The 25910-nt window shown below is 45.9% G+C and overlaps 2 protein-coding genes across 3 annotated transcripts in view; one reads left to right on the top strand and one right to left on the bottom strand.

The window, feature by feature from the left end:
* The window catches only part of STRADB (STE20 related adaptor beta), a 54772-nt gene extending 34338 nt beyond the window's left edge, over nt 1-20434 (bottom strand). The window contains exons 1-8 of one of the 2 annotated variants that reach the window (XM_040441090.1): nt 20357-20434; nt 18344-18403; nt 16895-16975; nt 15811-15913; nt 9874-9995; nt 8450-8558; nt 7851-7974; nt 183-354 (exon numbers count right to left, since the gene is read on the bottom strand). In XM_040441090.1, coding sequence (XP_040297024.1) covers nt 183-354; nt 7851-7974; nt 8450-8558; nt 9874-9995; nt 15811-15913; nt 16895-16975; nt 18344-18355 — 723 coding nt within the window. In that variant the 5' untranslated portion in view covers nt 18356-18403; nt 20357-20434. Of the gene's footprint in view, nt 1-182; nt 355-7850; nt 7975-8449; nt 8559-9873; nt 9996-15810; nt 15914-16894; nt 16976-18343; nt 18404-20231; nt 20305-20356 lie in introns of those variants that run through there. The other variant, XM_040441091.1, reaches the window with a different exon arrangement.
* Nucleotides 20435-20799: 365 nt separating this feature from the next.
* TRAK2 (trafficking kinesin protein 2) overlaps nt 20800-25910 on the top strand; it is a 79478-nt gene continuing 74367 nt past the window's right edge. Inside the window, exon 1 of the mRNA XM_040441890.1 lies at nt 20800-20866. The gene's annotated coding sequence lies outside the window, so the exon portion shown is untranslated. The remainder of the gene's footprint in view (nt 20867-25910) is intronic.

Genomic DNA, 25910 nt, shown 5'->3' with positions numbered 1-25910 from the left:
CTTACTTGTGTTGCCCTATCTTCTTTAAATTTCATATATATTTTTTTTTTTCAGGGCACTTTGAATTCCCAGTCCATTCCTGCATATAGGCCATATATGTGGCTTACTTCATTAGTCCATATAGCCCAATAAGGAATATACTGTAGAGTACATAAAAGACTGTTAGTATGGATAATACTGACCTGTCTCAGCAGCTCAGGACTCAGCCAAGGAAGCATTGCAGTGCTAAAATTAGGAAAATCATATGCCACCCTAGCTCTTTCACCCCTTCTGACCATACTATAGAGGTGACCAAGTCCAGATAGAGATACGAGACCGTCCTCTGAGATGAGGATGTGACTCCCCTTCACACTCCTGAAAGACAATGATATTCACAACCTATGAACGATAACATTAAAGAACATTTCAATCTTACCACATTATCACAGTAATAGCTGCAGGCAAAATCAGAGCAGCAGCCGAGACTATACCCGTCACCCTGACTGCGACTCTCACATGCCTTGACCTATATAGGGAAGCAAATGTCTGAACTGCTTTTCCCTTGCGGTTATCTAATCCTAGATGTCAGTCAATGCTAGGAAGTTGGCAGGCAGAGACTGGTGGAGAGGACAGCAGAGGGGATAGGTAATATTTTACGTTATGTCGACAACCACTAATGTGTATGGTGGCCCCTGACTCTCTTGGAATGACTGATACCAGGGGAGGATTTAACTACCCAATCCTTTTGTTAGTGGGAGCTGCTGCCAAAGGAATCTAATAACGGCTTTTTCCCCTCTTTCCATTCACTACATATGAATGCTCGGCCAATCATGCGTATGGATCATTCATAGGATCGGTAGAGATGGCATGTTTGACTGATAGCAATCTAATGTGTATGGCCAGCTTTTGTTTAGAGAGTGAAGGTGGTCATGCATATTAGATAAATGTTCGTCGAACCCACCAATTTCAATCATCTAATGTGTATGAGGGTCTTCTGACTCACCTGAGAGCAGATGTTGAAGGAGCTAAAGAATGGAATTTCAACAACTCAATTTTTTTGTTCCACTGCTGACTAGCCACCTCCAGCAGGTGCGGCTTTCACCTCTCTCTCAATTCAGGACACATGCATGCCCTGCCAACCTGAGCAGGCATGTGTATGGTGGGGTCAGGAGAGATCGCTGTTGGCGGAATGAGTGTCTAATGTGTATGGCCAGTCATAGCTACTGAAAAGGTTGATGTCTAGAGTCAACAACAGGAGATAAGAACATGTCCTCCAAGTACACATCAGATGAGGCCTGTAGGTCAATCGTCCATGTAGAAAGGAATCTATCATAAGGACAAGCTGAGGCTCGATGAGGGATGATTTATCATTTATTATAGGCTAAGGGTACGTTTTGCGGATCCACAAAAATATGATTTTTTGTGCTTACCCTGTAAAATCCTTTTCTCGCTGAGTTCATTGGGGGACACAGAAGACCATAGGTATAGCTGCTGCCACTAGGAGGCGACACTAAGTAAAAGTGTTAGCTCCTCCTCTCAGCTATATCCCTCCCGCAGACACTGAGCTAATCAGTTTGTATGAAAGCGTAAGGAGTAGCCAGGAGAAGCCAACAGAAAACAATAAAAAGGAAGAAAGGCGAAGATGGGTCAGAATCAAGAACCGGAGGGACCCATCAAGGAGAGCCAGCAATGTACTTACAGGGTGGGAGCTGTGTCCCCCAATGAACTCAGCGAGAAAAGGATTTTACAGGTAAGCACAAAAAATCCTATTTTTTCGCTCGTATCATTGGGGGACACAGAAGACAATGGGACGTTAAAGAGCAGTACCATGGGGAGGGAACAAGACCAAAATGAATCCAAGGCCGGTCATAAGGCCCCGCACAGAAATGCGGGGGAGGAGACACCCAGAACCCTGAAAAGGGACAGGAAGAATCATTCCCAGGAAGGCGAGCCAGAGAGCGGCTGATCACGCAGAGGCTCCAGCTGGGAAGAAGAAAAGTCCAAGGAATATAGGTCACGGCTTAGGAGACTGCAGAAGATACAGGAGAGAGAGACCTAGCCTGGATTCAGAAGACTTCTGAGGAAGTGATATCCATGGGTCAGAACCCCAGGAAAAAAAACTTTTGCCCCCCACGGGGGACGAAGTAGGGGTGCCAGAAGGCAAGGCCCCAAAACCATAACAGGCTGCCAGAAGAGAAAATCACTCCAGCGGGACCATGACGAACAAGGCAGGGCTAGAGAACCTGGATGACAGGCATGAAAATGGCCCACAAGAAAAAGTTCTTGAGGGAGTGAAGAAAGTCAATGGGAACAAGGCAGTGAAACCGACCCAAACCACTAAAAAGGAGTGGGGCAGGAAAAAAAACAAGCAAAAACGTCCTCTTCAGACTTACGGCCAAGGGGTTTTCTGCATAAGAGTGTTCCCCAAGGGGAACGCCAATGTGATAAATAGTGGTAGGTAGAGGAGGACCTTAAATTCCAGAACAAGAGAGGAAAGAAGCCGTCAGATACGCCATGGAAGGCTGCCTGAACTGGCAGACCTAACTGGAAGCCGAAGAAAAAACACCTAGGCCAAAGGGATCAAAATATGAAGAATGTGTAAACTCATCAGACACTGTCGACCGCCCCTGCAGAACAACCCTGCCTAAAGAAGAAAAGAATGGGGTTATCCGAGGAATGCACAAAACGGGCCGAAAGGAACCAGAGATGGCATAAATACTGCGCCAGGAAGGGAGTGTGGACACCGAACACAAGTCCCAGAAAAAAAATGGTAACAGAACCAATACCACCCGCGCAGGCACTCTACAGCAGAAATTGGGCATTTGAGAACTCAATGGCTATGGAAACTGGTCGAGCAGGCAGAAACAGTATCTGGAGAAAGTGCAACTACTCGCCCTGCGGAAGGGGAGAAGTAGGGAACCAGCATTTAGGGGTGACAACAAGGACAGTACGACCGCTCTACCCGGGGAGGGGAGCCATCCAAACAATTCACATATGCAAACCGAATAAGTGCATACCCAAAACAACAATGAGGCAACGCTGATGCTGTCACCGTGGTAGATGGTAGAGGCAATGCACTACATGTGAAGGTGCGAAGCCAGTGCCATAGAAATTGGCAGGTTATACCATGCACAGAAAACCGTACTAATACTCACGAAAAGTGAGCAAACCAACCAGCTGCAGCATGTCATGGTATGGGCAGATGACAGCACTATAGGGAATAAGAGTACCTGTCAGCCAGCGCCTCAGGAACACCATACATAAAAGGCCTGGAGGATCTATCGGACCTGGTGATGGCAGAACATGAGCACAGTGCCAGCTGTGAGAAGGAAATGTAGGCACAATCACAACTACAACTAGCGAGAAGGTTCCACCGCTAGAAGGAGGAATAGTAGGCAGATACCGAACAAAACACCAGGGCGATACTCCACATAGAGAAAGGGGTTGCGGTAAAAACGATGAACACAAATACTCCCCCTGGGACGGAGTCACACAGTAGTGGCCACGGAACAGGAGTAGCCATAAAACCTATTGCCAGTGCAAGGCTGCCTCATAGGGGGAAAAGTCCTGCGTGCGGCCCCTGCCCCTGCATTCATCCACAATGCTGGATAAGCAGTATTTATAGGTTTTATAAGGAAGCTTTATCTATATGCATAAATATTCTTTTTACACTCAGACAAACGAATGCATTCCACTGTGGAACGCATCACTTCTGGTACCGGAAGTGATGCCATTGGCGTATTTCCTGGCGCTCTTTTGCAATCCTTGCACCTGTTTGGCACATATATAAACCCTTGTTTGCCATAGTCTTTTTACTGCTGCTCCTGAGGAAGGGGTTCTGAATAACCCCAAAACGCGTTGAGCCATACCTATCTTTTTAATAAAGGAATTGATAAGAGGTACAGTTCGAGGGACTGCTGTTTATTCCAAAGATCCTACAAGCGACCCAGGCGAGGGAGGTAGTTTTGTGGGTGTCTTGAGCTTTATCCCACAAAACATCTCCAGGTGAAGTGAGTGACATTCATTCTAAATTGCTTTTATTGCCTAGTTTCCAATCACGCAGTCTATTTGTGGACCAAGTGTGGGTCAGTGGCATCCTGAATTCCTTAAGGAAACCACGGACACCTGTCCATGGTCATAGCCCTATACAGTTATATTAGTTCCTCTGATGTATTATCTGTGTTTGGTCCTACATCCAAATACACCTTTGTGTGATTCATCATCACACATAGGGAAACTGAAAACCATAGTACCATCTATATTTGGGGCAGATAGACTGGCGCCAGCAGTGTGGTCATTTTTTTAGGTATATATGTATTTTATATATATATACACCTCACGCTTTTCTGTTCATAGGGGGGAGGCCATAGCCCAACTATGGTCTCTAGGGCCAGAGGAGAGGCTCCCCCTGGGAATAAGGCCAAACAGGGGAATAAGGCCAAACAGCAGTAGTCACCAAGAAAATGGTGCTAGCACAATCCTCCGCTTGAGAAGGAAGGAAACTGACAAGCAGTGCAGACGTTCCACCTACTGACAGAGAAGGGACGCCGAGTGGAAGACAGAGGCTGCCACGTAGGCGCCTGACACCAATCCAATCCAAAGACTGCCTGAGGAAGGGGATAGTGTGGTGTAGTCACAGTATCCAGTAGTAGTGCCAAAATACCACCTATGACGGGGGATAAGGCAACTGTAGGGACCGAGTCTAGCAATAGGCCATCCATGAAACAGGATGCAATGTGACAAGGAAGAAGTGTTAGCGCAATCCTCCACTTGCAATTACTCCGCCTGCAGAGGGGGTAATGCAACATGACGTATGGTATCCGGTGAAAGTGCAGTTACCCGCCTAATGAAGGAGGGTAATGCGATAGTCTGTATAGGAACCAGTGGTAGAGCAACTACTCTTTTGAAAGAGGGTAATACCACAAAATGTACAGTATCTAGAGTAAGTGCAAATACTCCTACTACGGAAGGAGAGGAATGCTAGCGGAAGTATAGGATCCAGTAATAGTGCAGCTACTCCGCCTATGGAAGGAGGGTAATGCTACAGGACGTCCGGTCTCCAGTGGTGGTGTAAATAGTCCGCCTATGGAAAGAGGACAATGCTACCTGATGTATAGGAGCCAACGGGAGGTGCAAATACTCTGCCTAAGAATGGAGAGTGATGATACAGAATGAATAGAATTGAGAGGCAAGTGCAAACACTCCGTCAATTAAAAAAGGAGAGTAATGCTACAGGCTGAACGGCACCCAATGGAAGTGCAAGTACTCCGCCTATGGAAGGAGGGTAATGCTACAGGCTGAACGGCACCCAATGGAAGTGCAAGTACTCCGCCTATGGAAGGAGAGTAATGCTACAGGCTGAACGGCACCCAATGGAAGTGCAAGTACTCCGCCTATGGAAGGAGAGTAATGCTACAGGCTGAACGGCACCCAATGGAAGTGCAAGTACTCCGCCTATGGCAGGAGGGTAATGCTACAGGCTGAACGGCACCCAATGGAAGTGCAAGTACTCCGCCTATGGAAGGAGGGTAATGCTACAGGCTGAACGGCACCCAATGGAAGTGCAAGTACTCCGCCTATGGAAGGAGGGTAATGCTACAGGCTGCACAGAATCCAGTGGTGGAGCTATTATTCTGCCTATGGAAAGAGAATAATGGTACGGACTGTACGGTACCCAATGGAAGTGCTATTACCCTGTCTATGGATGAAGGGTAACGCTACAGGCAGTACAGTACCCAGTGGAAGTGCTATTACCCCGCCTATGGAAGGATGGTAATGCGATGGGCTTTACAGTATCCAGTGGAAGAGCCATTACGCTGCCTATAGAAGGAAGACAATGCTCTGGGCTGTACAGTATCCAGTGGTAGTACAAGTACTCCACCTATGAAGGAAGGGTAATGCTACAGACTGTACGGTATCCAGTGCAAATGCAATTACTCTGCCTAAAAAAGGAGGGCGATGCCACAGGCAGTACAGCATCCAGTGTAAGTGGAATTACTCAGCCTATGGAAGGAGGGGAATGCTACAGGCTGTACAGGGTCCATTAGTAAGCGCAATTACTCCACCTATGGAAGGAGGGTAATGTTACAGGCAGTACAGCATCCAGAGAAGTGCAATTACTCCGCCTATGGAACGAGGGGAATGCTACAGGATGTGCAGGGTCCATTAGTAAGTGCACCTATACCGCCTAAGGAAGGAGGGTAATATGACAGGACCTACAAAATCCAGTAGTAGTGAAACGACTTCGCCTATGGAACTACAGGGAATGCGGTATTCAGCGGTAGTGCAAGACTGCCGCTTATGGAAGGAAAGTAGTGCTACCGGACGTATGTATCCAGCGGTAGTGTGAGCATCCAACTGTAGTGGTAAGAACTCTGACTATGGAATGGCATGGGAACTAGGTCCAGATAGCTCCAAGGGTTAATAATATATATTGTTTTTAATTACATACAGCTCAAATCTAAACCCCCAGCTGTCTCGAGTCCAGGAAGCATTTTGCCCAGCGCAGTAGTACTAAAGGCAAGGAAAGAGTTAAGCCCAGGGGTGCAACTTATTAGCCGCTGGTGGGAGGAAGAAATGGGGCAAAAATTTTGCACTCTGATATAACAATTCGCGCCCCCGAAACAGTCTTGAAGATGTGGCCTATGTAGGCCGCATAGCCGCGGTCTCGAGTATAGGCGGGACCGACCAGAAGAACTTCCGATTAGGGCAGCAATGCAGGGAGGGAGCGGGAGAGCAAACCTGCAACATAACCCGGCCTGGCTGGAAGCTAGGTAACTGCCGCAAGGAGCCGGATGGGGGGTAGGCCGCAGAGAAGCCGGGGGCCTCAATTATCAGTGGCCCCGGCGGACGATATGGACCGGAGCGCTGGGAATAAGCAGAAGGTGGCCTGACATGAAGTCCCCCCACCCCGCCGGGTGAGGGGTGCCTGCTGAAACTGAGGCCTCAGGGGAAGGTAAGCAGGCCTTCATGGGGGATATTCCCATGGGAAAAACTGAGAAGTGGGAGGGAGGAGGAATGGGGCCTTGGGGACTGAGAGAATACTCACCTGTCTGGCGTTTTCTGCCCCCCTAGCTCCAGCCGAGTCATCAGCTTCGGTGTGTTATTCCTTGGTGAGGGTAGCTACACCGGTAAAAGAGGGGAGTTAGCGGAGGCCGGACCTGGTGACCCAAAAGCTGGCGGGATGCAGAGGCTTTAGGAACCTCTGGTCCTCCTTGCCTTCTGGGGACCCCATTGACTCCCGTCTCTTGGGTGGGAACGCAGGCAGATTGGAGACTGCCATCAGCCCAGCTAAAGGAAAAGAAAAGAGAAAAAAATAAAAAAAAAATAAAAAAATCAGCAGACCTGCTGATTAGCTCAGTGTCTGCAGGAAAGATATAGCTGAGGGGAGGAGCTAACACTTTTTTTTGCTTAGTGTCACCTCCTAGTGGCAGCAGCTAAACCCATGGTCTTCTGTGTCCCCCAATGATTTGAGCGAGAAATATGGATACCTTCCATGTGCAATACGCATTTTTCTCAGTCCTGTTAATTGAAATGGCTATTCTTGTCTGCAAAATGGACAAGAATAGGACATGTTCTATAATTTGCAGGAAAGACACGTGTGCTGTCTTTTTTTGGTGGCCAGATATATGATCTGCAAAAAATGCGGATTGGACGCAGATCCAAACTAAGGTCGGGGAAGGTGAACAGAGATGTTCAAGGGAGAAGAGGACTCACGTGTACTTTGTAAAGAGACAAATTAGGCAGAAAATTATTGACATAAATCGAAATTTGATTTGATGATTTTACTCTTGTTTTTTTCCACGTGTTTGGTAATAATTATATTTTAGGCGAGCTGTGCTTTAAGGTAAATATAGTATATTCAGTCTTACCTGTGAATATATCCATTCTGGTGCAAATAATGTAACCCTTTTAAGGTTTCATACAAAATGTTTCCTATTAAAAGCTCACTCATGCCTTCTGGATAATATGTCTTCACAAGATTGCTAGTGGAACCTACAAAGATAAGAACAATTTTATTCCTAGAAAACCACCAGGGGTTAGTCATCATAGACCCATATTCACTGTAACTGGAGCGCCACGGCCCCTTCATTGGGGATCCTTTTTAAGGGTGGATGAGTAAATGATTGTTAATCTGAATGATTTTATGAATGTAAGGATGCAAAAAAAAAAATTTTTAATATTGCAATACCACAAAAGCATTGGTTCTCTGCCACGGCACACTGCAGTGTGTACTGGAATAAACATAACTGGTTCCAACCAAGGGAAAGCTGCACGACTGGTCTGAAGACATTCATGCATTTCCTCTTGGTTCTCAGCGCTAAATGCTATAATTCAGTTCACTGGCATCTAAGAAAAATACAATGCCGGAAATTTCCCACCCTAGTGAAAATTGTTGGTTTTATGGCATCTTGTTGGTAATACAATGTCTTCTCTATCCAGGGTAAGGAAAATAAATGATGCAACTTACCATATGCCATGAAAGGGTTAATAGCCCAAAGCCATGTCCCAACAGTAAACATTTTCCAAGAAACCATAATGTTATGATGCCGAAAAAACGATGACATGACGGCTTCATTCTGAAATACATAAAGAAGTCCATTACACTATGCTCTATACGCTAGGAGTGGCTCTGTCAAAAAAACACTATGGCCCACATTTATTTAAGTGGTTTTCTAGGAGAAAAATATTGATGTGTTCGGACACCGATCAGCTGTTTGAAGAGGCTGCAGCTGCCTCCTCCCAGCCCCAAACACAACATTGTACACTGTATAGCGGTTATGCTTGTTTTTACAGCTCAGCCCCATTCACTACAATGGGACTGAGCAACACCTAGGCCACGTGACCGATGAATGTGACATTTCATGGCCTAGAAAGAAGCCGTAATGCTCACCAGGGTGCCGTGGCCTCTTCAAACAGCTGATCAGTGGGGGTGGCAGGAGTTGGACCCCCACGATCAGATACTGAAGAACTATTCTGCAGATAGGTCATCAATATTAAACTCCCATAAAAGCCCTTTAAGGCTGGCTTTTTATATACCTCGTAATAAAGATGGCGTATTTTGAACTGTCCTAAAGTCAGAAAATGAAGGTGGGTGTTAATTTGTGGCATTTTCTCACTCTGGCAATTCAGAGGTTTTCCGAGATGTTAATAGTGATGACCTATCCGCAGGATCCATCAGTATCTGAACGGTGGGGTGTCTGACACCTGGAACCCCCGCCGATCAGCTGATCGAGATGGCAGCAGCACTCGCAGTAGTGACTTCTCGGTGCTTTCCCTAGGACAAGTTATGACACATTCATTGGTCACCTAGGAGCAGCTCAGCCCCATGGAAGAGAATGGCGCTGAGCTACCAAGCACAGCCGCTATACAATGTACGGCGCTTAGAGGAGGCTGCAGCGCTCACAGGAGCGCCGGTGTCTTCTCAAACAGCTGATCAGCGGGGGTCCCGGGTGTCTGGAGGAGCACGTGACTAGATCCATCTATCAGCAGGTCCACTGAGTAACAGTACGAGTGGTTACTCATACAGTACACAGCGTTAATGGATGGCGATGATGGATGGGTCTGGTCACGTGCCCCTCCACCAGTGGTCATGTTGGGACAGGACATCAGAGTGGATGCTGCACAACGAGGGACAATGATGCAGATGCCCTGATATCAATAGGAAGTTGATTACGAATGTTTCCAGCACATTTGTTAACATAAAGTGACTTAACCCCTTTAATAAATGCTGTAGACCACACCCACTCCTGATAAACCACACCCACTTCCTTTGCTCTTTCCAAAATGAGTGAGGGCCAAAAAGTCGTACATTTTTGCAAAAATTTGCAAATTTTTTAGGCTGAAGAAATTCCAACGACAACTGCAAGCCTATGTTTAACCTCCTACTGTTACCTGCAAGAATCGAATTTGTTCGTCTGAACAGTCATCCAGGTCTGTGAGCTGTGCCGTGACCAGGGTTCCTGTAGGAGTGTGGCGAGCGAGGTAGACTGTAGTCACGTTACTGAACCTTTTTCCTACGAGATTGATGGGAACATGAAGTTAAAGAACGTCTGGCAGCATAAAGCTGCTGATTATAGGATGAATATTTTCTTCTCTATGTGACTGATTTTCTTCTGGCAATGTATGCATTATTACTTTATTCATTTATATACTGTAGCTCCAACCTATCCCCCAGCGCTGTACAAAGACTGGCATCACTCACATCTTAACAAAACGGATGCTGATGAAAATTCTTTAGTGATTCTGCCCTCTTAGAATATAGGATTTAGCAGCTGATTGGACAATCACGTGACCTCATAGTCGGCTGGACTGAATCTGATTGGTCAGAGCCCTCGCTGCAGCTCCAGGTTTTAGACTCATTTAGGGTCCATTCACACGTCTGTTTGCGGATCCACGGATACGCAAACCACGGACACCGGCAATGTGCCGTTCCGCATTTTGCGGACCGCACATCGCCTGCACTAATAGAATATGCCTATTCTTGTTCGCAATTGCGGACAAGAATAGGACATGTTCTATTTTTTTGGGGGAACGGAAATGCGGACCCAGAAGTGCGTGTCCGTATTTCCAGAGCCGGGCCGCACGTAGTGCGGCCCCATAGAAATGAATGGGTCCGCAATTCCGTTCCGCAAAATGCGGAACGAAATTGCGGACGTGTGAATGGGGCCTAATTACTTCGAGATGAAAGTTACAGAAAAACGGCACAAAGTAACACAAAAAAGCTTAAAAAAAATCTGCAAAAAATATTTATCAAAATCAAAAAAGGACTCGATCATAAAATAATACTGACAACATCCTTAACCACCAAAACACCTTCAGCCTGTTGTGTCTTATTGAGTCAACATCAATATCACAGAATCAAATCATGTTTGCAAGAGGAAGCATGAAGCAAAGAAAATCATTCTGAATACAAAACACTGAATCCGCTCTATTCCAATGACACACCCGAGTACTCCATTCACACACACATACATCGGACCCAGACAAATACTTCTGTATCTTTAAGGTAAGGCCTCATGCACACAAACGTTGTTTTGGTCCGCATCCGAGCTGCAGTTTTTGCAATGGGGCCGCAAAAGATGTGTGCTCCGTTCCGTGGTCCGCAAAAAAAATATAACCTGTCCTATTCTTGTCTGGACCGCTAAACACACAACTGTCGTGTGCATGTAGCCTCACATTGTTTGGGCGTTAATCCAAGGGTCCCATATTTTCAGGAAACGGTCAGGGGTTAATCTATATTCGTACACAAGTTTATATAACTCCAGATTTGTATTAATTAATTGTACCCAGTGTCCCTCCCCCTTGTATCAGAAGCTGCCAGGTCCGACACACATGAAGCCCCACCCCTCTCCCAAGAAGCCCCACCCCTCGCGGACATCTCTTATGTGATCAGCCATGTGTGTGGGAGGAGTTAGGGGAACACAGGCTCTGTGTAGGACTGTGCTGGTGGAGAATGCACAGGTACTTTATGTATGGAAGGTGGGTATAAAGCAGGGCTATGGAGGTGTAACCAGTCTATTCTACAGTTTTCTGTGTGTAATGTGCACACAGTAGTTCTATCTGTGTAATGGACATGTAGCAGAGCTGTGTGTGCAATGTGTACAGGTATATAGTAAACTATCTGTGTAATGGGCATGTGGTAGAGCTGTGTGGGCGCTGTGTGGGCATGTGGACGCAGTGTATGGCAGCGTCAGATGGGCGCTGTGTATGGCAGCCTCAGATGGGCGCTGTGTATGGCAGTGCGGTCTTATGTTTAGTGTATGATTGATATGTTTAGTGTATGATGTTTGATAAATGTAAAATTGTCTATATTTATTACAGCATGGGAGACTAGCAATGGTTTCCCTGCAGAAATATCAGCCTCATAACGTTATGTGGGCCTATTCATTATATATATGAATTACCACAAAATTCACTCCTCCTCGGCTAAAAATACTCCTCAAAATTGTTAAGAGAAGTAATTTTACTCTTCTGGAAAAAAAATTGTGTGACCTCTGCTATCAGCTGACAGTCTGCTTCAAACTGCAGACATAACCCCTTCCATGCCATAGTCCTTAGTGACCGCTGTATGGAAGGGGCTAACCAGCGTCCCGATGCCGTCTCTCTCCCCTCCCATGTAGGATGGCCATCTTCACCTCCATACAAGCCGTCACCCCCTCCCCTTCACGGTGGCAACAAGCCCCTCCCACTGGCCCCCCCTTCAGGCACCGATGTCGGCAGTTTAACCCCTTCCATGCTGCTGTGGCAGCGTTCCGATGGTTACCATGGCAACCGGACGCCTTCACAGGCATCCGGATTGCCATGGTTGAGCTGAGCCTGATTAGGCTTAGTGTGAATGACAATACACTGCAGTACACTATACAGTGTACTGCAGTGTACTGTAGAGGTATCAGACCTACTGGATCTTTAAGAACCAAGTGTGTCTGAGTCAAAAAAGTGTAAACAAAAAGTGAAAAAAGTAAAAAAATAAAAAATAAAAATCTAACTTCTTCCTATTTGGTTAAAAATTTTAAAAATAAAAACACTAAATATGCTTGGTATTGGTATTGCCGCATTATTTTGCTATTATAACCATGTTATAAGGGAAAATAATAATGATCGGGTCCCCATCCCGATCGTCTCCTAGCAACCGTGCGTGAAAATCGCACCGCATCTGCTTGCGGATGCTATGCGATTTTCACGCAGCCCTGTTCACTTCTATGGGGCCTGCTTTGCATGAAAAACGCACAAAATAGAGCTTGCTGCGATTTTCACGCAATGCACAAGTGATGCGTGAAAATCACCGCTCGTGTGCACAGCCCCATAGAAATGAATGGGTCCGGATTCAGTGTTCACCTCACGCATTGCACCCGCGCGGAAATCTCGCCCGTGTGAAAGGGGCCTTACAGTTCTGGAATGTACTGGATAACACTGGCATAATGCTGCCAGTGTTATTTAGTACATTCCAGAACTTTAAGGGTTACATAGCATCATAAATCAATATAATGCTATGTGACTCCCGGCAGCGATGGGAGGTCAGGCCGGGTGCTGCGATGCGGACTCGCTGCGGGAGGAACGCTCGTCTGCAAGGGGCCTAAGGGTCCATTCACACGTCTGCATAATGGGTCCGTATCCATTCTGCAATTTTGCTAAAGGGGTGCGGACCCATTTATTTTCAATGGGGCAGCAAAAGATGCGGACAGCACCACCATGTGCTGTCTGCATTTGCACTTCCGTTCCGCGGCCCCGCAAAAAAAATATAGCATGTCTTATTCTTGTCCGCAGCAGCCACGAACAAGAATAGGCATTTCTATCATAGTGCCGGTCATGTGCGGTTTGCAAAACGCGGAATGCACATGGTCGGTGTCTGTGTTTTGTGAATACGCAATTTGTGGACCGCAAAACAGTTGCGGAAATGTGAATGGACCCTTAAGGTCGGTGGTAGCGGAATCCATAATAGAATTCTTAGATAACCTGAATCTTGTACGCCGAACTTGAAACACAAGTTCACTCAACACTAGTCGCAACGTTTTAGCTCATAGCTTAAAAAGAGACTCTGTTGATGAGCTGAAAACATTGCGACCAATCAGATTCCACCTTTCATTTTTCACAGCTTCATTGGAAAATAAAAGGAGGAATCAGATTGGTTGCTATGGGCAACTAAGCCAGTTCTACTTTACACTAGTTTTGATAAATCTCCCCCACTGTGTACTTCTATGTGTACATGGCATCGTGTGTCGTCACACTGTACTAATCTGTGTGGGAAAAGTGAGCGCTCACTGTGCAGACAATACTGTGTTCAGAAGAGAGTGCATGTAGAGACAGCTGTCAGTAATGAGATCTATATCCTGCTTATAACGCCTGGTTCTGACTGTAGATCACTGCACTAATGTTACCAGCAGAAATATCGATTGTGTCTACAAATAATGGACTTTCTACAGAATAGAAAGTGAGAAATAAAACTGCTGATTACAAGCCATCTGTATGTAAGTAGCTGCTAGCTGTGCTGTGTAACAGGATGTGGGGGCGGGGCAGCAGAGCTGTGCTGTGTAACAGGATGTGGGGGCGGGGCAGCAGAGCTGTGCTGTGTAACAGGATGTGGGGGCGGGGCAGCAGAGCTGTGCTGTGTAACAGGATGTGGGGGCGGGGCAGCAGAGCTGTGCTGTGTAACAGGATGTGGGGGCGGGGCAGCAGAGCTGTGCTGTGTAACAGGATGTGGGGGCGGGGCAGCAGAGCTGTGCTGTGTAACAGGATGTGGGGGCGGGGCAGCAGAGCTGTGCTGTGTAACAGGATGTGGGGGCGGGGCAGCAGAGCTGTGCTGGTGCATGTGAAATCCACAGGAACGCCCACAGATTCTCACAGGAGATGACGGCACTGAGCAAAACTCACATCAGAGCATTTCTGAGTGCATGTGAAGCAAAGCTGATACCAGTAAACAAACAAGTGCAATTTTATTATGTGCTGCATTACGGTGAGATATGGGGTTATTGATTTTTAGTGCACAAAGGTGTCCATAGCCTTTAAAGGGAATCTGTCACTAGCAATTTACCAATTTTTTTTTTTCATGAATCCATGTTTAACAGAGTACCTTTTTTCCATCTGTCTGATTCTTTTGATTGTCCGTCTTGTCATTTCTTCAAAAACTCGATTCTTATGATATGTAAATGAGGCTGTAAGGAGCCCAGAGGGGCGTTCTTCTTTCTCCACGGTGCCCAGGAACGCCCCTCTGAAGTGCCGTGCCCGGCAAAATTTGAAAACTAATAACGCCTCCAAGTTCATCTAAATCCCCTCCCAGAGGCGCGGCTAAGTTCTCAACACCCCCCCCCTCCTCAGCGCCGCGCTCTGCGGCAAACACCCCGATCCTCCTCTCGCCGGCATCCCAAATCCCGCGCAGGCGCAGTGCCGGCGATTGCCTGCGCTATGATGAGATGAGTGACGGCACTGCGCCTGCGCGGGATTTGGGATGCCGGCGAGAGGAGGATCGGGGTGTTTGCCGCAGAGCGCGGCGCTGAGGAGGGGGGGGTGTTGAGAACTTAGCCGCGCCTCTGGGAGGGGATTTAGATGAACTTGGAGGCGTTATTAGTTTTCAAATTTTGCCGGGCACGGCACTTCAGAGGGGCGTTCCTGGGCACCGTGGAGAAAGAAGAACGCCCCTCTGGGCTCCTTACAGCCTCATTTACATATCATAAGAATCGAGTTTTTGAAGAAATGACAAGACGGACAATCAAAAGAATCAGACAGATGGAAAAAAGGTACTCTGTTAAACATGGATTCATGAAAAAAAAATTGGTAAATTGCTAGTGACAGATTCCCTTTAAGGGTCTTGGGATGCAGCAAAACAATAAAAAAATTATTACTGTACGAAAGTAGCAAAACAATTTGTAGTTGCTATTGCTGTAATCGTACTGACCCAGAGAGTAACATTATCATGCTATTTATGCCAAAAAATGAACATTGCAAAATTTATAACGGCACCAAAATTGTGCCGTTAAAAACTACACCGTGCAAAAAACAAGCCCACATATGGCTACAAAGACAGAAAAATAAAAAAGTTATAGTGTCTTGGAAGGCGATGAAGAAAAAATGAAATGGCTACATAGATGGAAAAATAAAAAAGTTGTAGCTCCCGGAAGGAGATGAAGAAAAAGTGAAAAAAAGAAATTGCAGGACCTTAGTGATCAGGATTACAAAAAAATGTATGCTTTCTTGCAAAAACAGTGCCTCACTGGTCCGCAGGTTGTGTGCGGTATTACAGCTCAGCTCCATTAACCTAAAAAAAGCTGAGATACAACACATATTCTATTTTAATATAAAACTAGAAATAATGTATATCAGTAAAAATAAACTCACCAAGTTCCTGTTGAAGTTCATAGTTGTTGACTTCATTGTATCGTACTGGCATGTCATGCCCTCCCAGCACAGGAGGAATCCAGCACTGCGGCAGTTCACCTGCCTGCAGATATGAAGAATACGTCACCACACTAACATGACATGAATTACTAGCATATGGAACAGGAAACAAAGAATTTTAGAAAAACAAAGAAAACATTTTGACATTATTCACATGCAAAATGATTAAAAAACTATAAAATTTAACAACAGCAGTGCAAAAAGACATACAAAACATACACTAATTGTAGGAAATAATCGTTTAGTGCAACAATAGGCTGCAAGTGTATGACATCCATGTGCTGTCCGATTTTTTTGCAGTCCCATTGAAATGAATAGATCCATGCACAATCTGCAAAAAACGCAGATCGGACATGGATTCAAAATACGGTCGTGTGCATGCAGCCTAAAGGCGGATTTACGCTGCCCGATAATCGGCAACTAACTTTCCTGTGAACACTTGTTCCTGATAATCTGACCATCTAAATGTGCCGCCGATCACCGGAAGAACAAGTGAAACGCTTGTTGATCGGGTGATCCTGGCGTTCGTGCAGTCTAAACAGCGATCTGCTGCCCAGAAACAATGCAGCTGTATGAGGATGAGCGATCGCAATAGCAATCCCCCGTCCTCATACTGTGGAGGAGATCGCCGCATGTAAATACAGCGGTCTCCTTCACTCTGTGACATTTGGATCATAAAGTGGGAATTTAGCAAGACATGAAGTCCAAAATGTTTCTCTTAAAAGTGACTTTTGTGTCTTTTTGGGCTCATTTGTGGCTTTTTGCATTTTCACACTACTTACTCCAGTTTTGAAATGTGAATGCTAATGTGAGCGTGGCTTTCATTTCATTCCAGATTCATCACTGCAACTTTTTATTTTTTTATTGCAATATTTCACAAACTGTAAAGTTTTAACAGCGTTAAAAAAAAGCAAAAAAAACTGGGGTAGCATTTTGGCGCAAAGTATTCCAACATAGAATAGTGCAAAAATGTCTTCAAGTATTCCCCTGATGAAAGATTCCTCCCAACGAGCCTTTTGCTTACCCAGTGTGGATAGATGCTTGTGGTGGATTCTTTACTTTGGCTTATAGATTTCACAGGTGTCCGTCTCAGGCAGGAACAGTCCTGAAATGACAAGAGAATATCAGAGAGCACCGCGTACGCCTCTCCTCCTCCTCCTATACAAGGTACACATACTAAGATTATTGTCTCCGACTCTAAGGCTACATTCAGATGGTGCAGAGGAGCTGCGGTTAAAGAGGAGATGTCACCATGTGGTTGGTCCTACTTACTGTTTGCTGCTATGCAGAGACAGCTGTCAATCACTGATTAGGACCGCCTATATGACTCTTATGCATAGAAAGAGCAGAGGTTTAAAGGGGTTGTCTGGGTTCAGCGCTGAACCCGGACATATCCCCCTTCTCCCCCCACTCAGCCCATCTGATATGAGCATCAGAGCATTTCATGCTCCGATGTTCTTCTTTGCCCTGCGCAATTCAAAAAGGGCTTTTTCTGGAGATCCGGTGACGTACTGGGCTCTCTCCATGGGTATGCTAGGTGGCGGCTTCCACCTAGCAGTAAGCCTGGTGACGTCACTGGCACTAATGGGAGGGCTGTAGTGCTGCCCTAGCCTGCAAAAAGGCTAAGGTGGCGCTAAAGCCTGCCCACTAGTGCCGGTGACGTCACCAGGCTTACTGCTAGGTGGAAGCCTCTGCCTAGCGGTGTACAAAACAGCCCTTGCCCTGCGTGATATGAGAGGGGCTGCCTGGGTGAAAATGGGGGGATATGTCCGGGTTCACCTCTGAATCCGGACAACCCCTTTAACTGAATAAATGACAAGTTTTGCTGAATAATTTCCTATAAAACTGGGTAATTCTTTCAAAGGAAATGTGTCGCCAACATTATTTTCTGCCAGTTAAAACCAGATAGCGACATATATCCTTTTTCTAATCTGTTTTCATTTTCCGATTACAGACTTTTTTATTCTATTTCCTGAACATGATTATGGGGGCGGCCATCTTGCCTGAGCTGTTCTTCACAGCCTTTAGAGATATGCTTCACAGCAGCTACACAGGCCATAGACACAATGGACAGGAGGGGATCTCATTGACTTCTATGGGAGAGTTTTCTAGGCATCCTCTGTGCCCGGTGCAGGGGGTCAGGGGAGAGCTGATAAGCTTTGACAATCATCTATTGTGAATGATAGATCATGTGTTATCTGTGTATATAGGTGATAGGTGTTCAAATCCTGCCTGTAATGATAACCAGATAACTATAGTAAAGTGATCTGTAGAGGCCAAGAAGTGGCGTCTATTATTAGGCTTTGTCTTTTGTTTTGTTTTATATCGATTGATAACCACCAAATTTAAAAATATGTTTAACATAAAAATGTTATTTATTATCTGACGAGTCGTTCCCCCTTAATTCCATTTCTGTTCTAAGTTTAAAAACGAAACATATCAATGACTTCACATCCATCATTACTGAACTTACCAGACAAGACATTGAATAAACTTAGTGAGCGGTGGCTTTTTCATGAGTCCATCCAAGGTCCTAAATAGAAAAGAAGCCAGGCAGATTCAGTACACAATAACAAGCAGAAATCATCCGCTAATTCCACAATACCGCAGGGGCGACGCTCCTTGCGGTCAGAGATTTAGGTGGCTATTTAGTGATGGGTGTCATGTTGATGCTCTAGTTTTTTTATTTCTTGCAGATATTGTACAGGAAACACGGGGAAGGACAGTGACAGAACAGGTTATTATAGGAGACAATATTAACCAGCTATTTCCATACAGAACAAGTGGCAGCTCAGAAGTTTACAATCCATTTTGCCTCGTTGGATGTATAGTTTATATCTATACCTTTATATATCGATCCTTCTTATGAGCACTTCTAGGAATTCATTCATTATAAAAAAAATTGCAGACAAGGGCACAATGATTCTTGTTAAAGGGGTTTTCCAGGATTTTGGTACTGATGACCTATCCTCATCAGCACCTGACCGGTGGGGGTCCGACACCCGGGACCCCCGCCCTCCTCTGTACATTGTATAGCAGCCGTGCTTGGTATTGCACTGGGGCTGAGGGGGATAACAAGCACAGCCGCTATTCAATGCACGGAGAAGGCCGCAGTCAACACAGGAGCGCCACTGCCTTCTCATACAGCTGATCGGATGGGGTCCCGGGTGTCGGACCCACCGATAAGATGCTGGTGACCTATCCTGAGGATAGGTCATCAGTACCAAAATCCTGGAAAACCCCTTTAACAAGAACCAATGAGCAATTTTTAATAATGAATGAATTCCTAGAAGTGCTCATAAGAAGGATCGATATATAAAGGTATAGATATAAACTATACATCCAACGAGGCTAAATGGATTGTGAACTTCTGAGCTGCCACCCGTTCTGTATGGAAATAGCTGGTTAATATTGTCTCCTATAATAACCTGTTATGTTTTATGAAAACCCCTTTAAAAACAATATTTTGTTCAGTGAAGAACAGACACAAAGCAGCAGAGTCTCACAGCTAAAGACATGACCGGTCTGTCCAGCGGGTCTCACACCCCCCCCCCCCCCCCCCATCAGACTGCCGCCTGCAATAAAATGGAGCGTCGGCTCGCGTTCTCCAAAGACTGACTGTCTCTGATGGAAACGCACACAAGACGCCCCTCAGAGCGCAGGGTGGAGGACAGATCTCGCTCCGGTCAGTATAGGTATTGTTACCCTCTTGACTTTATGTGGCTGGTGCAATCACATTTATGGTATCTACCACGTTCTTGCTCCGGTGTGTCAGTATTCACTGATTTTGTTGCATTACATTTAGACTTTAAATACTCTCTAATTGCAGTTTGTCTTACTCTGTCCTGTCCTTTTCATATTCACGTATCATTGTAATTGCACTGAATGGTGCCTGTCATGCTCTCCGCCTACAAACTGTTTTTAATATCTTTTCCTCATACACGTTTTATGCTGTATAGTTTGTACACTGAAAAAGATTTCGGTAAAGCATTCCTTTTGTGGTTACTGCACAGTTTTTTTCTTAGTTTGATTATTAGTGTCATTAGAAACTGCTGTCTTGGAAATTCTATTCATTTAGCAGCCCCTGTGTGTCCAATTCATGTTTTCCTAAGCCTATGACCAGACCATCAGAGCTGTCATTCTGTCCAATCCTCCACCTACTATTCTAATGAGACTACCCCACAGATCATCTCCCCCCTGCACAGCAGTATCATCCAGAGAAGAACAGTATTGTGCAATTCATGTTTAATGGCATTAGTTCTATAGGAAGTGTCCCCCCTCCCCCCTCCTGATGGAAGAGTCCCCCTTTAACCACTATGGCCAGTCTGTGTGCTGCCCCGGCTTTCACTAGAGACTACTACCGTGCCTGGTGGAGCTGCACAGGGGACAGAAGCCAGTGCGGTATCTCCGCGGTATATTTGTATTGCTCCTTGCCTCTCAGCATTAGAAGGAAATTCCTTATGTCACAACTTCCTGTGTTGCTGACCTGATCTGGACTTCTCTATCGCCTAGGGAGACACCATCCAGCCCATAGAACTCGGCTACACGCTGTCCAATCCGGTGCAACTCCGCCACTGACGTCATCACAATGCGCCGGGGCGTACAAGGTGTTCCTTCTCTTGCCAGTACCTGCCAGTAAACCTCAACATTGCGCCGAATCCTCTCCCTAATATCACTCTGTATTCTATACAGGACATATTCATTACCTCGGCAGGCTAATTACTTGTGTTTCTCCTATTATTTTCCTATAAAGTAGGCCGACTCTGGCTCTGTTTGCCCGTAACAAATATGGAGGCTCGAGCTTCCGGCGTTTTCCTTTTTTGAACTGCTGAGGTATGGGCATGTGTTCTCTGCGGTGAACTGATTGACAGCTGAGGACGGTGCCATTCTATTGGACGAGTAGAACGTGACATCGATAGTGCTGTCTCCTTGGAGAGCTGGAGGAAGGCCCGCCCTCTGGAGCAGCAAGGAGGGGACCGGAGCCCGGGAGCAGCCGGTAGGTCGGTGCTGGGTCCCGGTGTGTGGGGGGAGGCCTGTAGGTTGATGTTCAGTTCATACACATAGCCCTGTATATAGCCAATGTATATCTGTCACATTCCTATACCATCACGTGGTTGGTTTGCTTTGTCACCTCTGTCCCCCTCAGGCATGGTGAGGCCATTGATGTGCAGGGCGCCCAGATCCCTGCTCTTTACCTCTCATTACTGACCATGACCTTGATTACAGTGGTAATTGTAATGACCTGGATCTGGCAGTAGTGATCAATACCCCCTGAGCGGAGAGATGGCGCCTTTATTCCTGGGTCACTGTGGTTGATGTCATAGACATCCGCCGGGTTAATAAGGACTATGACAGCCATATATAGATGTCCTTATTACAGAGTGGTGAGTGACGTGAACGCTGCTCCTATTTCCACATCAGATTGTAATCGGTTAGATGAATACCGCCATGGAGTGCGTGGGCATATCTGTCTGCATAACCCATGAAATGACAATTTTGGACCCTCCAATTCAAGGACAAAAATTTACATCAACTGGGGTTTGAGCTAAACCACCGAGCCTACTGTGTTAAAGTTCAATGTTGTAAAACTACAACTCCCAGCATGCCCTAATAGCTGTAGGCTGTCCAGGCATGCTGGGAGTTTTAGTTTAGCAACAGCTGGAGGGCCGCAGGTTGGGCATCCCTGGATTGGATCATGTTATTAGTGCCAGTTCTCCAATATTGGCAAATGAATACTCGATTCCCCCTTTACCAGTCTCACAAAACCAGTAGCTGTGTATTTTAAGGACTTGAAATCTGCAGTATGTCAGTTTATGCTGTGGATCTCCACCGCGGGGTTCACCCTTTGCAATGGAGAGGGTGAAGTCTGCTGGCTTTTGCGCAGCAAGAGCCACATACAGCACATGGGTTTTTTTTGCAGCACAAATCCTGCTGCAGACCTTTCTGCTACAGTTTCCAGAACGTGTGGCCGTACCGTAAGGCTACTTTCACACTAGCGTTAATATTTTACGGTATTGAGATCCGTCATACGGTCTCAATACCGGAAAAAAGCGCTTCCGTTGTTTCCCCATTCATTGTCAATGGGGACAAAACGTAACTGAACAGAACGGTGTGCTCCAAAATGCATTCCGTTCTCATACCGGAGAGCAAAGCGCAGCATGCTACGGTTTGCTTTCAGTCCTGGGATGCGACACAATGGAAAACGGATCCGTCCTCCATTGACTTTCAATGGAGTTGATGACGGATCCGTCTTGGCTATGTTAAAGATAATACAACTGGATCCGTTCAGAACGGATGCGGATGGTTGTATTATCAGTAACGGAAGTGTTTTTGCTGAACCTGCCGGATCCCGCTTGTGTGACAGTAGCCTGAAGCTGCCACCTAGCCTAGGTTTCATTCTCAAATTTGAGGCTGTTAAGTAGTAATTTTCGCTAATTGATTATGGAGGGCGAGGAGGAAGCCGGAGCGTTACATTTCAGTAATACTTTGCATGTCTTAATGTGAATTGGTCTAGAACAGGGATCAGCAACCTTCGGCACTCCAGCTGTTGTGAAAGTACAACTCCCAGCATGCTCCTTTCACTTCTGGGGGAGCTGAGTGTGCATGATGGGAGATGTAGTTTCACAGCACCTGGAGTCCCGGAGGTTGCTGATCTAGAAGGAGAGTGCATTTTGGAGGTTACAATCTAATCCACCCTGTGCCCTTCACATGCCTCAGTCAATGACATTGTTCTCATATCCAAAGTAGGGCCGTTTTGGCTCTCGACTCCGCTTTCCTCCAGAGAGGTAATGTTTGATTGCCCAAAAACAGACGTATCCCTCAAAGGATTCATTCACTTCAGCGAGGCAAACAAAGTCCAAAAGATGGAACTTTGGCCACCGGTTGACCTGCCTTCCATCTGTTCAGGTTTCTTTTGCAGGACATGTAGCAGAAGAACGTCCACAAATAGGAAGCAGGTCAGTCGGGGGCCAACATTTAGGCCTCTTTCACACGGTCGTTGCGGGAAAATGTGCGGGTGCGTTGCAGGAACACCCGCGATTTTTCATTGTAATGCGTTTTGCACTCGCGTGAGAAAAATCGCGCATGTTTGGTACCCAAACCCGAACTTCTGTGAAGAAGTTCGGGCTTGGGATCGGTGTTCTGTAGATTGTATTATTTTCCCTTATAACATGGTTATAAGGGAAAATAATAGCATTCTGAATACAGAATGCATAGTAAAACATCGCTGGAGGGGTTAAAAATAAATAAATAATAATTTAACTCGCCTTAGGCTACTTTCACACTAGCGTTCGGGGTTCCGCTTGTGAGTTCCGTTTGAAGGCTCTCACAAGCGGCCCCGAACGGATCCGTCCAGTCCTAATGCATTCTGAGTGGAGGCGGATCCGCTCAGAATGCATCCGTTTGGCACCGTTTGTCCTCCGCTCCGCTCAGCAGACGGACACCTGAACGCTGCTTGCAGCGTTCGGGTGTCCGCCTGGCCGTGCGGAGGCGAACGGATCCGTCCAGACTTACAATGTAAGTCAATGGGGACGGATCCGTTTGAAGTTGACACAGTATGGCTCAATTTTCAAACGGATCCGTCCCCCATTGACTTTCAATGTAAAGTCTGAACGGATCCGTTTGCATTATCATGAACAAAAAAAAAAAAAAAATTTTTTTTTTTTTTTTTTTTTTTTGTTCATGGTAATGCAAACGGATCCGTTCTGAACGGATCCAAGCGTTTGCATTATAGGTGCGGATCCGTCTGTGCAGATACCAGACGGATCCGCACCAAACGCAGGTGTGAAAGTAGCCTTAGTCCACTTGATCGCGTAGCCCGGCATCTCCTTCTGTCTCCTTTGTTGAATAGGACCTGTGGTGAGCATTAATTACAGGAATAGGACCTTTGATGACGTCACTCCGGTCATCACATGATCCATCACCATGGTAAAAGATCATGTGACGTACCATGTGATGACCGGAGTGACGTCATCAAAGGTCCTGTTCCTGTGCTCACCACAGGTCCTATTCAACAAAGGAGACAGAAGGAGATGCCGGGCCGCGATCAAGTGGACTAAGGTGAGTTAATTTTTATTTTTATTTTTTTAACCCCTCCAGCGCTGTTTTACTATGCATTCTGTATTCAGAATGCTATTATTTTCCCTTATAACCATGCTATAAGGGAAAATAATAATTATCGGGTCTCCATCCCGATCGTCTCCTAGCAACCGTGCGTGAAAATCGCACCGCATCCGCACTTGCTTGCGGATGCTTGCGATTTTCACGCAACCCCATTCACTTCTATGGGCCGCCTGCGTTGCGTGAAAAACTCAGAATATAGAGCATGCTGCGATTTTCACGCAACGCATAAGTGATGCGTGAAAATCACCGCTCATGTGAACAGCCCCATAGAAATGAATGGGTCGGTATTCAGTGCGGGTGCAATGCGTTCACCTCACGCATCGCATCCGCGCAGAATACTCGCCCGTGTGAAAGGGGCCTTAATCTTTTAGACTCCATTTGCCTCATTGAAGTGAATGAATCCACTTAGGGATACATTTGAACGCTGGGGGTCATTTATAAAGACCGGTGTTCTATGCTGGTCTTCACTTCTATCCTACGTTGCTGGAGGATTTGCCTAATTTATGATGAGGCGCAGGCCTCATCATAAATTAAGTGCACCTCCGGCAGTCTGTGCACCTGGAGTGAAAACTATTCCAGTCCCTGACTGGCGTGTGAATGACCCCCACTGTTGCCCCCCCAGGAAAGCTCATAGGAGAGATAAAACGTGATGTGTACACTGCCCGTTATACAAGGCCAATACTCTTTATCTTATATACACTTATCCTTTATTATTAAAAATTTCTAATGGTTTTTGGGTCAGATTAAAGGACTTTTCCAGTGTATTTAAACGGCCTGATAACCATGCAGATTCTTGGGAGCGACCATTCCTATAAACGGTCATTCCCGACAATCTGGCCATATAAATGTGCCACCAATTCAGTCGTTCATGCAGGCACCACCTATCATAGTTTCTGTACAGGGATTTTCTGCAATAGCGATCCCGTGATGACATCATCACGCTTGAGCGCAGGTCCTTCAGCATCAAGAGAGGAGCGACTGCCTGTCTAATTGCCGTTAAAACGGTCGCATTGCTTTCAATGGGGTCCGTCTGGCTGTGAAAAAGAACTAAAATAGAATGTGTTCTGTTAAAAAAAGAAAATGTGAATAGCCCCCATTGACTTCAATTTGTTATAAAAGCAGGTCATCGAGTGGCTTTTGTGGCGGAACATGAAGAGAGCAATAAAGATTGCGGAGGGCAATAAAAATAAAAAACCTGCCTGTACGTAGAATGTATAAAGCTGCTATACATCTTATCCTGGAGTTTCATGGCGTCATATTGCTCCCATTATCTTGCGATGTGAAATTGTGTTCTGTGATAAGTAGAGGACGCTATTCTATTGTCATTTTACAACAGTTGCAAAAGATCTAACACCGTCGGAAAAGTAAGGCTACTTTCACACTTGCGGCAGAGGAATCCGGCAGGCAGTTCAGTCGCTGGAACTGCCTGTCGGATCCGTCAAAACGTATGCCAACTGATGGCATTTGTAAGACGGATCAGGATCCTGATCCGTCTTACAAATGCATTGAAATGCCGGATCTGTCTTTCTGGTGTCATCTGGAAAAAACGGATCTGGCATTTATTTATTTTTTCGGTCTGCGCATGTACAGACCGTAAGGACAGATCTGACATTGCGGTGTTTTGAATGCCGGATCCGGCACTAATATATTCCTATGAAAAAAAATGCCAGATCCGGCATTCAGGCAAGTGTTCAGTTTTTTTTGGCCGGAGATAAAACCGTAGCATGCTGCAGTATTATCTCTGTCCTGATCAGTCAAAAAGACTGAACTGAAGACATCCTGATGCATCCTGAACGGATTGCTCTCCATTCAGAATGCATGGGGATATGCCTGATCAGTTCTTTTCCGGTATAGAGCCCCTAGGACGGAACTCAGCGCCGGAAAAGAAAAACATAATGTGAAAGTACCTTAAAGGGACA

Source organism: Bufo bufo, chromosome 7, assembly GCF_905171765.1.
Source record: "Bufo bufo chromosome 7, aBufBuf1.1, whole genome shotgun sequence".
Lineage (NCBI taxonomy): Eukaryota > Metazoa > Chordata > Amphibia > Anura > Bufonidae > Bufo > Bufo bufo.
Note: the sequence above shows the minus strand (reverse complement) of the source record. Positions and strands in the feature narration are given on the sequence as shown.